Genomic DNA, 15,873 nt, shown 5'->3' with positions numbered 1-15,873 from the left:
AAGTACTCATAAATGCTTGTTATTATTTTCTGCTTGTTATCTTGTTCATAAACCTAACATAAGATTATTGGTCTCATTACTGGGAATGGTTTAGCGAACCATTAAGATCAGAAGCTCTGAAGCCAGGTAGATGGGTTTAAATCCTACCTTTGCCACTTACCAGCAGTGGGGACTTGGGCAAGTTAATGTCTTTGTGATTTTGTTTTCTTATCTGCAGTATCAGAAAAATAGTAACTACCTCTGGGAGTTTTGTGAGGATGAAATAGTTAAAGGATATGAAATGCCAACATTTTCCCTCCCTTTCTCTCCTTTCTTGAAGACACATTAGGGCAAAGGAATTCCATTGTTCCTACAGTGCCCAAGTCACCCCAGTGGACTGGTCTGGTCTTCCTGCCTCTCTTCTGTGGCTGGACCTGTCACACACTGACAGGAATAGTCAATGGCCAACTGTAGGTAGGCCAAAACTTTTCTAGAGTCAAATCGAACACACTGACTATTCAGTGTTAGCCGTTGAGTCTAACAACTTATTATATAAAAGGCACAGGGATGGAAGAAGCCCTTTAGCAGAGATTAGGACTGCTAAGACAGAGAAATCTCTGTTGTAGCATTTTGACTTATTCTTCCCTGCCCTCTGCCCTTTCCAGGCCCCCAAGCCCTGCTGGGGTCTGGCCAGGTAAGAATCTCTACATCTGCGCCTTTGTTCTTTATCATTCACAACGATTCTCAGTTTTGACCAGACTAGGGACCCTTCCCTGTAATCAGTAAAAATACATGTTTATCACCTTAAAAAACTAAAAATTTTAAACTAATTTTAATTGTAGCAGGTTCTTTTAATCTTAAGTACATAGGCACTCTGGGCAGTCTAGAGATGAATGGTCTCAGAGTCCGAGGCTGTCTTTGAAGCAGGAGCTAACATAAACTTTTATTTACTTCTCTTGTTTTTCACCTTGAATTCTTGACTTCTTTTTTTTTTTTTTAAAGATTTTATTTATTTATTTGACAGAGAGAGATCACAAGTAGACGGAGAGGAAGGCAGAGAGAGAGAGAGAGAGAGGGAAGCAGGCTTCTTGCTGAGCAGAGAGCCCGATGTGGGACTCGATCCCAGGACCCTGAGATCATGACCCGAGCTGAAGGCAGCGGCTTAACCCACTGAGCCACCCAGGCGCCCCGAATTCTTGACCTCTTGAATCTGGGGCTGTCTGTCCTACTTTCTGCTTAGCCCTCCAAAGTTCTGTGCTTGAAATTACCTGTTAGTTCTTATCTTTCTCATGTCAGCTGTGGGAGTCTTTTCCAATTATCCTGTCAAAAGTAAAGGAGAAAGATCTGAAGAAGGTAAAGACAGAAGGCACTCACAATATGAAGGACTATTATGCTGACATTTTTTCATTATAATATATATTTCACATGGTACTGATAACGGTGTCTATCAATGCTAGTGGAATGGTGGCAAGTGTGATGGAAGTGTAGAATGAGAGATTATGAGCTATAGAGAGGTTAGGGAAGGCCTCCTGGAGAAGAAAGGATGGGAAGGGTAGAGGATTTAGACAGGTCCTTCCTGGCGAGGAAAAGGACAGAGAAAATGACATGTTGTGGCACTTATGAAATATTTGACAAATATAATGAACAAGTTGAAATAAGAGAAGTGAATAAGTATATTATATCTGGAGGACCAGTTAGGAGCCTGTAATAGAATGATCTGGTTTTTAAGTGATAAGACAGCAAACTTGGGTGGACAGGGTGTGGGTTTAAGAGACATCCTGCGAGTGGATAGAGTGTACAGGGTCCTGCCCTGGGTTCCATATCTGAGGCTCCAGAATTGGATATTTATTTATTTATTTTTAAAAACATTTTGTTTATTTATTTGACAGAGAGAGAGAGATCACAAGTAGGCAGAGAGGCAGGCAGGCAGGGAGAGACGGGGAAGCAGGCTCCCCGCTGAGCAGAGAGCCCGACATGAGGCTCGATTCCAGGACCCTGAGATCACGACCTGAGCTGAAGGCAGAGGCTTAACCCACTGAGCCACCCAGGCGCCCCCAGAATTGGATATTTATACCACAATGCAAATCCATTAAGATCGAACCACAGATACGGGACTTTAACCATGCATAGTTATGTCTAAATATTTATATATCCATACATATAATTCTGAATAATTTGGAAGTTATTTGGAAGTAAATAATTTGGAAAAAAGTTTTGGAAAAAAATTTTTGGAAAAAAGCAGGGAAATGTGAAGGTTGTCTTGCTTCACTAGAAGTACATCTCATAAGTGAGAAGCTTATTTCCTATAATGTCTTAGGAGCTAGGACTTATTCAAAGGAGAAACTAGCTGAGGTAATTCTGGAGGCACAGATAGGAGTGGTTTGTCTGGATTTTTTTTTTTTTTTCAAAGATTTTATTTATTTGTTTGACAGAAATCACAATAGGCAGAGAGGCAGGCAGAAGCGGGTGGGGGAAACAGGGTCCTCGCTGAGCAGAAAGCCAGACGCGGGGCTTGATCCCAGGACTCTGGGATCATGACCCGAGCCAAAGGCAGAGGCTTAACCCACTGAGCCACCCAGGTGCCCCGGTTTGTCTGGCTTTTAAGCAATGATTTATTCACTGAGCTCTGTCCTTATTTGACTATATAGAGAGTGTAAATTTTATTTCCAACAAGTGCATTTTTTAAAGGAAGTTCAAGAAACCAGTGGACAGCCAGGCATTTGCAAGCCATGTTTTATGACGAGCAGTAGAAGAAATGGAGAAATAGATAGAAGTTAGTGTTATTTTTAAAGTATGTGAAGAGCTTACAGCACTTAATCCAGGATGCTCTGGAGGCCAAAACTAGAATATGTAAATTTCAGCTCATAATACTAGAGAATGTTCAACCACTCATACAGTTTTTAAGTTATTTTTAGAGAGGGAGATTGCGTTTGCAGACATGGGGAGGGGAGGGACAGAGAAGAGGGAGGGAGAGAATATTAAGCAGGTTCCATGATCAGCATGGAGCCTGACGCAGGGCTTGATCTCATGACCCTGAGATCATGTCTGGGGCTGAAATCAAGAGTTGGATGCTTAACTGGTGGGGCCATCCAGGAGTCCCAATAACTCACACAGTTTAAATGGAAGAGATTGTCCCATGGATCGTGCTGAATCTTTTCCATCAGATACACAAAGACAGCTGTAAGGAATTCTGTTTTATAAAGAGGACTGGACTGGGTAACGGAAACTTTCCTGCTTTCTCTAAGATATGGTGATCCTGTCTTCTCATGGGAGGCGATGTGGACTTCTGTGTGTTTATGATAAGTGAATCGTATATTGTCTCCCTTTGCTCTTAGAATCTGTTTAGTTACATTCCTGCTTCACTTTCTGAGGTATGAACTTGTATCTTGTTAGTAGTGATCACATGAACACATAATTGTTTACTTGATATCATCTCTAGCTTTGGGCTAAGAAACTTGAACAGAATTCCCTGGGTCCCTCTGACTAGGAGACATCAGTCCTAAATCCTCGTTAGTTGCCCCTGTCTTGTCATCCTTGGCCTGTCTTAGGGGCAAGTTGTGTGTATCTGTGTTAATCTAAAGGGAGAAAGAGAAAGGCTTCTTCAGGCATTTTTACGGTGGGAACAGGGCATCCATTCTGCACTGTTTTCTCTTTCCATCCCAGCATTGCCTCAGGGTGGGTGGGGGTGTTGGCAGGAGAAGTGGCAAGAACAGGGCCAGGAAATGCCCTTTTCTTGTGCTGAAACAGATTCTAAAGGTGTCCTTCCCTCGTTGTGGTTGCTGTTGAAGTCTCTGTTCCTTCAGGCAACTGCTTTCCATAGTGTCTCCCACTCCTCAGAAGGCTTTCTCTACTCTTTTCTGGGTGTCATTTGGTAGGAAGTTTGAGCACTGCAGGGCCTGTAGGCAGTAGAGTGGAGTCCTTTGAAGGACAGGCCCTGGACAGGCTCAGATGTTTCCCAAGGACTGGTCCCTTATCTCGCTGAACCAGACTTTGCTTATCTGTAAGATGCAGATAACAATGCAAATGTCCCAGCATTGCTAGGATGATTATTTGACCTACAGGTAAGAAGAGGCTTCCTAGCACAGGGAATACTCAGCTCTATTTTCTGTTGTTAGTATTATTGGCTGTGTCTCACTCCCATGTGACATGTTTTGGTTTACAGGAGACTTTCTGCCTTTCACATGACTGAGGATCCAGTAACTGAGGGAATGACTGGTTCTCTGGACTCATGCTGGCCTGTGTTTTCATAGTGGTCAAGTTCTATGAGGGGTCTGCGGTTTGTCATAAGGATGTTTTCTTAACTGTGTAGTTTCTCATTCAGTTAGGAATAATTTATCTTATTGTGACTTAGTACTTTCTCTATTTGGTCTCTAGTGTATATCTTTTGATTGTATTTATTTTACATTTTTCTGTAGTTTTTCTTAAAGAAGTGATCACATGTGACATAACATATATACATTTTATTTATTTTACATTTTGTTATATTTGGTATCTTGGAATAAATGACTATATTTTATTCACTTAAAAAGTGTCAGAAAAGGAAGTTATGACATTATTTTGTAAGTCTAGTAGCTGAGGACCATCTGAACGGTTATTCCTACGAGTTCTGGCATAAATCTTCTCACTAAAAAGACTAAAAAAAAAAAAAAACAAACCCAAAAACAAAAACAATGCCGGCCTGGGGGAAGAGACTGGATTAGCAAATGAAAATACATGGATTCTACGAATGAACCTTCTTGATCCTGGTGAACTTTTTGGTTTTTTAGGTATAATACATTTTTTCTTCTCTATGTGCTGTTTAGTTTAAAATTTTCCCGACTGCTCGTTTTACACATCATTTCTTCAGCTGGTGTGAAGAGCAAAGATGCACATATAGTTGGGATTGTCCCATTCCAAAGGGGACGGAATCTACCCAGCATGTCCTATTTTCTCATTTCTTTCAACTTTTCTCATTTCTTTGCAACTCTGAGAGTCTTTCAGCAGAGGCAGGAATGTGCTGTCAACTGGGTCATTGGTTAGTCTTCTATCAATACATCCAGTAGAAAATAAAAAGTTACTCTGTACAAATGTTTGTATTTTGTGGCAATATTTTGCAGCTTTTCTACAGTTGGGGTACAAGAAATACCATACGCTCTTGTCTTCCTCCCATTGTAGTATTTTTGTCTTACTTATCTCTAAATCATCTACCATGCTCAAAATACTGTTTTAAAAATCTTAATGAGTAGTCAGTAAGTGGAAAATGACTGAAATATTGTTACCGCTTATATTTAATGGAGTAGACATTTATACAATTTAAGTATGGAAAAAATAGTTATAAAGAAGTATCCTCTTAGAGCCTCTATATTTCAATTTTTACAGTTTTTTTAAAACCTATATTTTTGGATTTGCATAAGAGTAATTTTTTCTCCTGAAGTTTTTTTGCAGTCACTATTGCAGAGATAAAATATTCTATTTCACAAACGCTGTATGGTTCAATCACCACAAATATATTTAACTCTAAAAGTCACCTGTTTATTGGAGATGGATTCAGTAACTTACATAAGGTTCCTTTTCCAAAACTGCCATTGCAATTCAATTAAAATGGAATTTCTCAGGGCTCCTGGGTGGCTCAGTTGGTTAAGCATCTGCCTTTGGCTCAGGTCATCATTTCAGGGTCCTGGGACTGAGTCCCAGGTTATGCTCCCTGCTCAGCAGGGAGTCTGCTTCTCCTTCTGCCTCTTCCACCCCCCACCTCCTTGCTCATGTGCTCTCTCTCTCTCTCAAATGAATACATAAATTCCTTAAAAAAACAAAATGAAATTTCTCATTTGCAAATACTCATAGGTGCTATGGCATTTAAAAATCTATCATCTGTACCTAGTTCCTTAGTCACCAGTCATCCAAATAAACAGAGGTTTAACTTCTCAAATGTGGAGATGGAAAGGAACAGTTCCTTAGCAAAGGTTCTAGGTGGGACTTTTTCACCATCCAATAAGGCTGGGTTGTAACTGCATATTTACAACTAGCCCCCATCTCTGTGGTTATTTATGTGTCAGACTCAAAGATCAGTATTTGGATGATAATATCATAAGGGACAGTAACTTTCAAATCAGTGGATTGTACTTCTGTGTACCCTATCATTCCCCAAAGTCAATGTCTCTGTACTACTGTTCTGTGTCGACAGAAAGGAGGGAAGGAATGGTCTGCTTCTTAGAATAAGAGAACAACATGTGAAAACACCTGCTTCAGTGACTAGATGAGAACCGTGTCAGAGATATTGTCAGAGATATTGTTTGTATGCAAATAGATGTTGATAGAATTCTAGAAAATTATTTGGTGTCTAAAGAAGTTGGACAGTCCAGGGACGCCTGGGTGGCTCAGTTGGTTGGACGACTGGCTTTGGCTCAGGTCATGATCCCGGAGTGCTGGGATCGAGTCCCGCATCGGGCTCCCAGCTCCACGGGGAGTCTGCTTCTCTCTCTGACCTTCTCCTCGCTCATGCTCTCTCTCACTGTCTCTCTCTCTCTCAAATAAATAAATAAATAAAATCTTTAAAAAAAAAAAAAGAAGTTGGACAGTCCACCAGAAATAGTTTTCACCATGTATTCATTTAAATTTCCTTAAAAAAAATAGTGCCAAGGAAAATTCAGACAAACTACAGCAGAATCACAATAAATTCAAAATTAGTCAAGTATGAATAACTGACGTTTTGATATACTAGAAAAATTGCAAAAACTTCAGATTTTCAATGACTGCACCTAAGATCATGTGTCAGTAAATAGCTTGGCCTATGGCATCTTTTACATGCCTGTCTTATGCTACAGCATTTAACTGCCTTCTCACTGGGCTTTCCTCATAGGAACTTCATTCATTTAATTCACTCAACAAATATTGATTGCCCTACTCTATGCTGGGGATACAACAGAGAACCAATCAGAGGAAAATATACGCTTTCAAGAAGATTCTATTTCAGTCTGAGAGATAGAAATAAGAACAAGCAACATATATCATATATTAGATGAGATTTCTCTAAATATTCACCTCTGCCTCACTAGTATCTAACACAATACATGGATATAGTAAACACTCAAAAGCTACTCGCCGCTAGATTGATTTATGATATAAAATTGACATATAACATCATCTTACTTTCAGGTATACAACATAATGATTTGATATTTGTGTACATTTCAAAATGATCACCACAAGAAGTCTAGTTAATGTCACTACGAAGTTCCCTCACCTGTGGCAAGCGGCAATCTGTTCTCTGTATCTGTGAGTTTAGTTTGTTGTTTGTTTTAGATCCCACATATGAGTGAGATGTAGATTAATATACTTTTATGATTACACAGAGGAACAAAAGCATAATTTTTAAAATTATCATTGCTTTTATTTTTTTAAAAGATTTAATTTATTTATTTGATATATAGAGAGATCACAAGTAGGCAGAGCAGCAGGCAGAGAGAGAGGGAAGCAGGCTCCCTCCTGAGCAGAGAGCCTGATGCGGAGTACAATCCCAGGACTCTGGGATCATGACCTGAGCTGAAGGCAGAGGCTTTAACCCACTGAGCCACCCAGGCATCCCTAAAATTATCCTTGCTTTTAAATGTGGACAGTTACTGGATTCCTGACAGTGGCCCACAGATATACATAGACTTAATGGTAGAGGATCTATAGAATAACTTCCAAAATAAAACTTATCTATGAGTCAAGTAGCCTGGCAGATTTATTAATTTTGGTGGCCTTAACAATGGATATAATTGTATCAGATGGCCCAAATGAATGGGTATTTTATTTCACCATCTACCTATTTTGCTTTTTGTGACCAGCAATGAACATAATCTGTTCATCCCATATACTTCTTTGACTTTATTATTTCTCTCTCATCTTAGTGCTGAGTGTGTAGAGGTGTCAGGTTAATTAATTGACTTTTCCATAGAATATCCAAATGCTTGGTCTTGCGCATTTCTCAGTTAGAATTCTAATCATTAGCCAGGATGAACAAGTGTAACATGCCAAGGTCCAAAGGAAGATATTTTCAAAAAATAACACATAATATTTCTCTGGTTCCATGTGCTGGATAGCTCTTGGAAACCAGATAGATAAAAGGCTGAGTGTCTGATGAAAATCTGTACACAACTCCTTGGAATCCAAGTTTGGGTAGGCTGACCAGAGAAGAATGCTCTCAGGGCTTGTGAGGTGACTATTGACAGAGCCCAGGGAAAATGGCAGACTTCCTCATTCTTACCCCAGCCCCCACATTTCTCCTGCCAGTCTTATCAAGGGCTTAAACTGTTTAGGCAATTCTGTGGTACCTCATTCACATACACACAGACACGCATAATAATCCACATTAGTTCTGATTCTTTAGTACTTCAACAAATCACTTGGAAAAGTGCATTAATTATAAAAGCAAAGCATGACCTATCTGAAAAAAACTAGTAAATTAGAGATAAACCAAAGGTGAAAATAAAAATCCTCTGTAATTCTACTGTCTAGAGATAACTAATTGAATTACTGATACACACCCTAGTCTTTTCTCTATACATGCACAAAATTATGTACTTGGGGTTTTTTTCCCCAAAATTGGGATCACTCAGTTTAGCAATCCAAACATTAATGTTAACATACTTTTCCGTTACATGAAATTACCACAATTTATTTTTTGTTGGATACTTTAGGTTGTCCTGAATTTTCAATGATATATCATTATCAGTACTATACTAAAAAGTGTACTAATACATTTGCCCTTGTAGAGGACACAATGTTTTTGCACAGTTGGTGACCACACAGCTGTTTGCAGGGAGAGAGAAGTGCACACCATGTAACTCAGGTGTTTTTAATTTGCGTGTTTCTAAACCAGGCCCAGCTGTTCCAGGCAATTACAGGAAGCATCTTTGTTCCAAACTATACAGAGCAGGTTCTTGGCTGGGGCCTGAGATTCCTAGAAACACATGTAGTCATTAATAGGAAATACATTCATGTTAATACTCACCAGGCAAGAGAAATACTTATTCATTCATCCTTGAATCCTTCAATCCCCATCTCCCCCCTTAACCCCAGCAAACAGATTATCAGTAACTTGAGGGCAGGCACATGCCTACTTTGTTTCCCATTATATCTTCAGCATTTAACACATTACCTAGCACATAGCGGATAATCAATATATATTTGATGAGTAAATTTGATGAATAAAGAAAGATATAAAATGAAAATATCTCATTCCAACTGCCATTGGGTCTTGGCTCTGCTTTTTTCTAAGAGAAACTGGGCCATATGGGTTTATTTATTCTATCCTAATGGTTAACTTGGGGAACAGGGACATAGTGTCTATACCTGACCCAGGTACTATTGGGTGAGGACTGTGGTTTTTTTTTTTTTTTTCTGTGTTGAAACTTGGTTGGTTTTACTGAGCTACAGAATGTTTCAACCTGCAGTTTGATACATTATTTCCCTAGGAAATGAACCCTGAAGCAAAGAACCATTTCCCAAGGAATTTGCATGGATTGCAAGATCCTGTTTTTTTTTTTTTTTTGAGTGATAATAAACCACTTTGGAATCCTTTACTAGTGGGTGACATTGTATTAAAGCTTTCAGAAACATTTTAAGCCTCAAAATATTAGACAGTTATGGTGGATGATCAGATGTTCCTCTGATGACTAGTTCCTATGCTTCTAGAAATAGTCTCAATGAATAGAAAATAATATAGTTTTATTCATTCCAACACTTACTGAGTACATCCTAGGTGTCAACTTTTGTACTGGATGTTAGAAAAAAAAGAGATGCATATAGATATAGAGACAAATGCACAATTATCATACAGTGTGGGATGTGATATAACTGGCTGTGGACAGGGGGCTGTGGTGACACAGAGGAGAGAGCAACTTGCTAATCCCTGTTGGTAAAGTTGGGGAAACTTTCATGGTGATGAACCCATTTTTACATGGGGCTTGAGGGAGGGATAGGCATTTACCAGGCAGAGGAAGGGGGAATAGGCATTCAAAAAAAAGCCAAAGCTGAGAAGGACGCAGTGCATCTGGGACAGGTGAGGGCCTTCAGGGCAGGCTGGAGCATAGGGTATGTGCAGGGGAGATGAGATTGTGGCAGACCTCAGATGTGTCATCCAGGAACCAGCTAAGGAGCTGGTACTTTGTTGTGTAGATAATGAAGGTTTTGATAAGGGACATTTATCCTTCAGCCATTAATATCAACAGGCCAAATTAAGATATTTCCTTCTGATAATGGTCAATTAAGAAGACAAGAAAGACTTGATTTTCTTTTCTTTTAGATTTTAGGCTTTGTTATATCCTCTCTTAATGCTGGTGGTGTAATGGTCCAAACCTCCCTTAATTTTTCAGTTTCACTTTTTGTTCATTTATTCTTACCTTTTTTTTTTTTTTTTTTTAATAACCAAGGTGTTTTCAAAGCCTTCTTGTATGTCTGTTCTGCAACTGTTTTCACAAAGCTAGGCTCAGTGATTAAGCCAGTTTTAAGTTGTAGCTGGGACATTTTACGGAACTTATTCCACAAAATTATTCCTTTTTAACATCATGGGTGGTCAGGAAATGGATACATGGGACCAAAATATACACTGTTATTGTTAACTCCAGGGTACTATAAAGGGGAGTCATTTCCTCAAAACCCTTAGAAAATTCCATTGCATTTTTGGAATATTCTAGGCAAGTTGAGGAAAGGGTGAGGGATGCAGAGAAGGGAATATGAAATAAGAAGAAATTGGTATTGTAGTTACCAAGCAGAAAACTCTAAAAGTAACATTCTGGAACAATACCATTTCCATGTGCAAATTGTATCAGATACTCTGAATTCATTCTAAAAATCTCTTATCTATAGTTTATCTGTACTTTTTTTTTTTTTAAAGATTTTATTTATTTATTTGACAGAGAGAGATCACAAGCAGGCAGAGAGGCAGGCAGAGAGACAGGAGGAAGCAGGCTCCCTGCTGAGCAGAGAGCCCGATGCGGGACTCGATCCCAGGACTCCGAGATCATGACCTGAGCCGAAGGCAGCGGCTTAACCCACTGAGCCACCCAGGCGCCCCTATCTGTACTTTTATTTACCAATAAACTTAAGTTTTTTTTTTCATGGAAACATACATACGTGTGTTGGCTTTGAATTTACCATTCCCAAAAGTAAGAAAAAAATCAGTTACTTATATCAGTGTTTGTCCTTTCTTGGGTCATTCTATTTGTGCACATTTGACTTGCCATATAAGTTATAATTTTTGTAGTTTTAATGTCAATATAAACTCAAAGGAACTAGATATCTACGTCAATGTTGCTGCTACTGTTCATTTATGTCAGTGTTTTGCAAAATAACATCACTTTGTGGAAAGTGAAATGGATACCTTGTAGCCTAGCTAGTTAAGTTAAACAACTCTAGGACTGAGAAATTATCTGTATCAATGGATTTTGTTATTTTGTTTATTCTGCAGGTGACAATGGCCAACATTGGAATAAACGGAGATCATTCTCGGGAGACCTGTGAAACAACAATTTTCGCTCTCCGAATGGCAACGTGGAATCAAATCTTAGATCCCTGGGTGTATATTCTGCTTCGGAAGGCGGTCCTGAAGAATCTCTACAAACTCTCTCGGCGATGCTGTGGGGTCCATGTCATTAGCTTGCACATGTGGGAGCTTAGCTCCATTAAAAATTCCTTAAAGGTTGCTGCTATTTCTGAGTCCCCAGTTGCAGAGAAAATAAATCAGCCAGCACCTGGTTTAATAGGACAGTAAGGCAGTGTAGGTCTAGGGCAACCAACATTCAGGAAAGTTTTGTCAATATTTCAGTTAATTGGATAGAAACAGAAAGCCTAGCTGGAAAATTCAGACCTCAGCAGTTAGTTTGGAAGCACTTTTGTCGGATTCAGCTGTTGAAATTTGTGAAATTCACTGTGCAATTGCATCTTTTCCCTTATTATTATTATTATCTTTTTTCAACTGGAGGTAAACATAGTATGATAATGGTATGGGAGTCACACTGAAAAAGTATTTTGGGTTTCTTTGTGTTATTCACGCTTTTGGAATGAGTGACTCTGTTGAAGCCTAAAGCCTTTGTGTGTCTTATTTGTCCAACAGCATCTTAATACTTACCTGCACAATGAAATAGCTGTTTGGGGGTCATTGCTCTGCAGCTGTTCCTGATAAATGAGGCTCAGTGAAGGGGAGCGGCCTCACTGTTGGGTCTGGTCTGTTACACCGCTCAGTATGTGCCTTCAATCAATGTATGAATGGTCCTGTCTCATGGGGTTCACTGTGGCTTGTTACAATGACCTCCATGACACCAGATGTGGACATCAGGTTGCCTGACCTCACGAGCCTCCTTAGAATAAGCCTATTCTTGTCATTTTGACAAATATGACTGCTTGCTTGTATTATTGTGATGGCAGATTATTTGAAGGTTTCCTTGTGTGTGTCATAGATTTACCGTTCTCATATAATCTTTTCCTCTGAAAATTCAGTAAATGATTTTTAGAGAAACCAAAGCTCTACATAGGGGGATTTGCCTGGTAGCAGTTCCTGTGAAGCATGCCAAGGATAATGTGAACAGACAGAGCTTAAACCCCTGTGAGGTACAAAGCATGTTGGCAAAGGAGCTCTACTCTGAACTGCCATTGCTGTATTAGAGAACAAAAGAAACACAGTCTATATATAATATTCCAAGACTATCTGCAGCTAGTGTGTTTGTGCTTTCTTCACACATGCATACACACACATGCATAGACACATATGCATATCAAAAATTTCTATTGAAAGCTAGTTCATTAAATCTGTATGACAGCATCTTCTAGAGCCTATGCTACCTGTGTCAAGGGGAAAATTGGCAATTAGTCAGGCACTTTGGGATCATTATTATGGGTAACCAAGAGATCAGGGGATAATGATCTCTCCCCAATTTTCCAGTAATACTTTAGACTTCTTTGCTTCTTTGTATAATCCAACGCCCCAATTTTCATGATCATTGAAAATGGACTGGGGCCATCAGAACATAGGGTAGGTAGTTCTGCCTCTGTAAAAGAATTTTTGCTTTCATTACCTGTGGTCCATTTAAAAAAATTAACCTTCTCTGTGAGACTGATTCCACATTCTCCAGGAAATCTCTGTGTTTCAGCTAGACTTAAATTATTACATTCACAAATTTTTGCTTTTGACTGGTAATACATATTGGAAGTTGTCCACTTTTGTGAATTTTGGTAAATTCTTATGAACAAATGAAAAGAAGTTAAGCAAATAACCTTATTGAAGATTTTAAAGGAAACACTTTTCCCAGTGAATTTAAAGAGGGGACACACACAGGGACACATGATATTCTTAATTTAAGAATAGTAAATGATGAATCACACAAAGTTAGGTTATTCTCATATATAGAACACATTGTAGATGCTCATGATATACTTGCCAAATTGAGTTACAGACAAGATTTTTTTTGGTGCAAAATGAGCATGGAATTGCAAAGTTTTGTGCATTTTTATTTAAAATGGCAATTACATATTGGTTATTTTGATATGTATATGTGTGTAAATGTATATTTAAATATCCAGTGTATATACTTAAAAAAAAAAAGCCATTGCAATTTCTGATTGCTGTTACATTACATGAATGCTCTCATGTGTTTCAAGGGCACTTAAAGCCCAGAACGTTTAGTTGGCTTGGAGGAGACATTTATTTCCCACAGCTACTTAAGGGAGTGTTGGTGTCCTGGGAGCTGAGGCACAAGGAACCATAGCTTCATCCTTTCTCCTTAGGCTGGATAGGATGTTGCAGCAAAATTTCCATGTACTGTGACCTGGGAGAGGTGTGCAGAGAAACTCTCGTTCAGGGCTCCAGGTCTCTTCTCCTTAAGGCTTTTAGGTAAATGGCATCATGGTTTTTCTGATGTCATGATGTCATGGTTTTTATGACATCACTCTGGCCATGAGCATCTATATCGAGGAGATACTGTGACCTTACCATATGTGGGAATGCATGGGCATGTAAGGTATTAGGGAACGACAGGACGGTCAATCTCTGCATATCCTGGAAGGATTCACTTCATTATCTGAGCACAGGTTTAGGGCAACTAAGTTGGTTTTATAATGAGGTTAAACCCAAGAAGTAGACACCAAAAATTGAAAAAAAAATGTCGTAGAAGAATATGTGTTTACATTGTGTTAGACCTTTTGTCCAAGGAAAATAAAGTGAACACAATATACATATATCTGACTTCAGAATTTTATTTCTGTTATTATATATATTTCAGTGTAGTTTGGCATCTTGTTGTATGTTGAATTATAGAACGTAGCCGCCAGCAACAAATTTCACAGAAATGTTTAAAGTGAAAATTACTTTGTTCCGATTACTAGAAGTAAGTAGTACAAATAGTGTTCACCAGGTTAACCAATTTTGGAATTTTAAGGTCTGTTTAAAATTTATAATTAGACCATCCGAGCAACTGAATTATCCTTCTCATTGGGTAAAGTAGTATCTGAGCAACTTCACATACTATCTGATCATATTACTTCTGGGGAAATTGATTATTCTAGGCAAATGACTTGTAAATGCAGGTGTTTTTCTTTTGTTGGTGAACTTAAAAACTGAGACAAAAAATAGCTAACAGCAAATGGGTTTTTACGAATTATGAACAAAGGTAATGCTGACTCATAATTAGTTCTAGGTACATCCTACTGTTTCACACTTTTTACTGAGGATTTAACTAAGTGACACAAATATTCTAAATTTTTTCCTAAAGGCTGAAAGTTCCATGTAATTATTTGCATTGCTGAAGTGCAAAATACCTAAAAGTTAACTCATACACACACACACACACGCACACACACACACACGCATCTGTCTTACGAAATAAATAGTCTTGTTTGCTCATTTTCAGTCTTTAAAAGAAAAACCTGCTTTAGTTTTGTGTCTAATCTGAGTTTAGACCCCAGGTAAGAGCACTTGCTAAACACATAGATGAACTTTTTTGAAACTGGCTGCTAGCTTTGCCTGTATCACCACCATTGCTACAAATTAATAAACAAAGGTCAGAATATGAAAGATGGGATGGGAATACACATTTTCTCACTTCTTCATCTGGGTGTCAAATATTTTACCACGTGGTAAATAATGTTGGACTTCAGCTTATTACTGAGGTATTTTAACGGTAGATACAATGTGTTATGTGAATAAATATATTTTGTGTTCTTCATACTTGCTGGACTGTATGAAATTAAACAGTGATATGTATATTTTGTGACTTGTATCCATGTGCAACTCATGGAATTTTAGTGTTTTGACTAGTTTAAAACTTCCAACAAATGATTTACAATAAACTTGGACTAGTGTTTACCAAGAGTGGCTATTTTTAGGAAGGTCGTATAAAGCTTGGAACTTAAACATAAACTTCCATTTTTATCTCTTTGGTGGGAAGAATTTCCACTTGTTTTCTTTTATTACCTTTGGTATCTGTTTCCTGCCTCTTTATTTTGTTTTTGTTGTGGTTCACCTAGGCAGGTCGTAAATTTTAATGGGAATCTGATAATTTCCAAAACACACTGGCCTAGATGTGTCAGGATAGCAGAGACATGTCTGTGAAAATGGCCTCCCAAGTCTTCATGCCGTGAACCCTCAAAGGGTTTACATCTCACCCATGGCTCATGTCCACTCAGAAGGGGAGCTCTGCTCCTTGTAATCACTCAGACGTTAGGTGACAAAGCTGCCGCCGTCTTCTATGTTGCTCTTTGCCTTGCTACAGGGAAAAAAAGCATGGTAAATCATGAACTGGCTCTTAGAGCTTCCACCTGGAGGTAAGACATGTTCCTTTTGCTCACACATCTCTGGCCAAAGCAAGCAATAGCCTACTACCTTCAAGGAAGCAGGTTAGTGTAATACTATGATATGCCTTCGAGGAGAACTGAAAATAA

At 38.7% G+C, this 15,873-nt stretch overlaps 1 protein-coding gene across 2 annotated transcripts in view; it reads left to right on the top strand.

Annotated features, from left to right (window-relative positions):
• The window catches only part of PTGFR (prostaglandin F receptor), a 49,884-nt gene extending 34,554 nt beyond the window's left edge, over positions 1–15,330 (top strand). For both annotated transcript variants that reach the window (XM_047728369.1, XM_047728368.1), the window contains exon 3: positions 11,411–15,330. In XM_047728369.1, the coding sequence (XP_047584325.1) occupies positions 11,411–11,713 (303 nt within the window). In that variant the 3' untranslated portion in view covers positions 11,714–15,330. The remainder of the gene's footprint in view (positions 1–11,410) is intronic.
• Positions 15,331–15,873: the final 543 nt, after the last annotated feature.

The sequence above is a fragment of the Lutra lutra genome, chromosome 4 (assembly GCF_902655055.1).
Source record: "Lutra lutra chromosome 4, mLutLut1.2, whole genome shotgun sequence".
In the NCBI taxonomy this organism is placed as follows: Eukaryota; Metazoa; Chordata; class Mammalia; order Carnivora; family Mustelidae; genus Lutra; species Lutra lutra.
The sequence above is the reverse complement of the archived record's forward strand: the minus strand, read 5'-3'. Positions and strand labels throughout refer to the sequence as shown.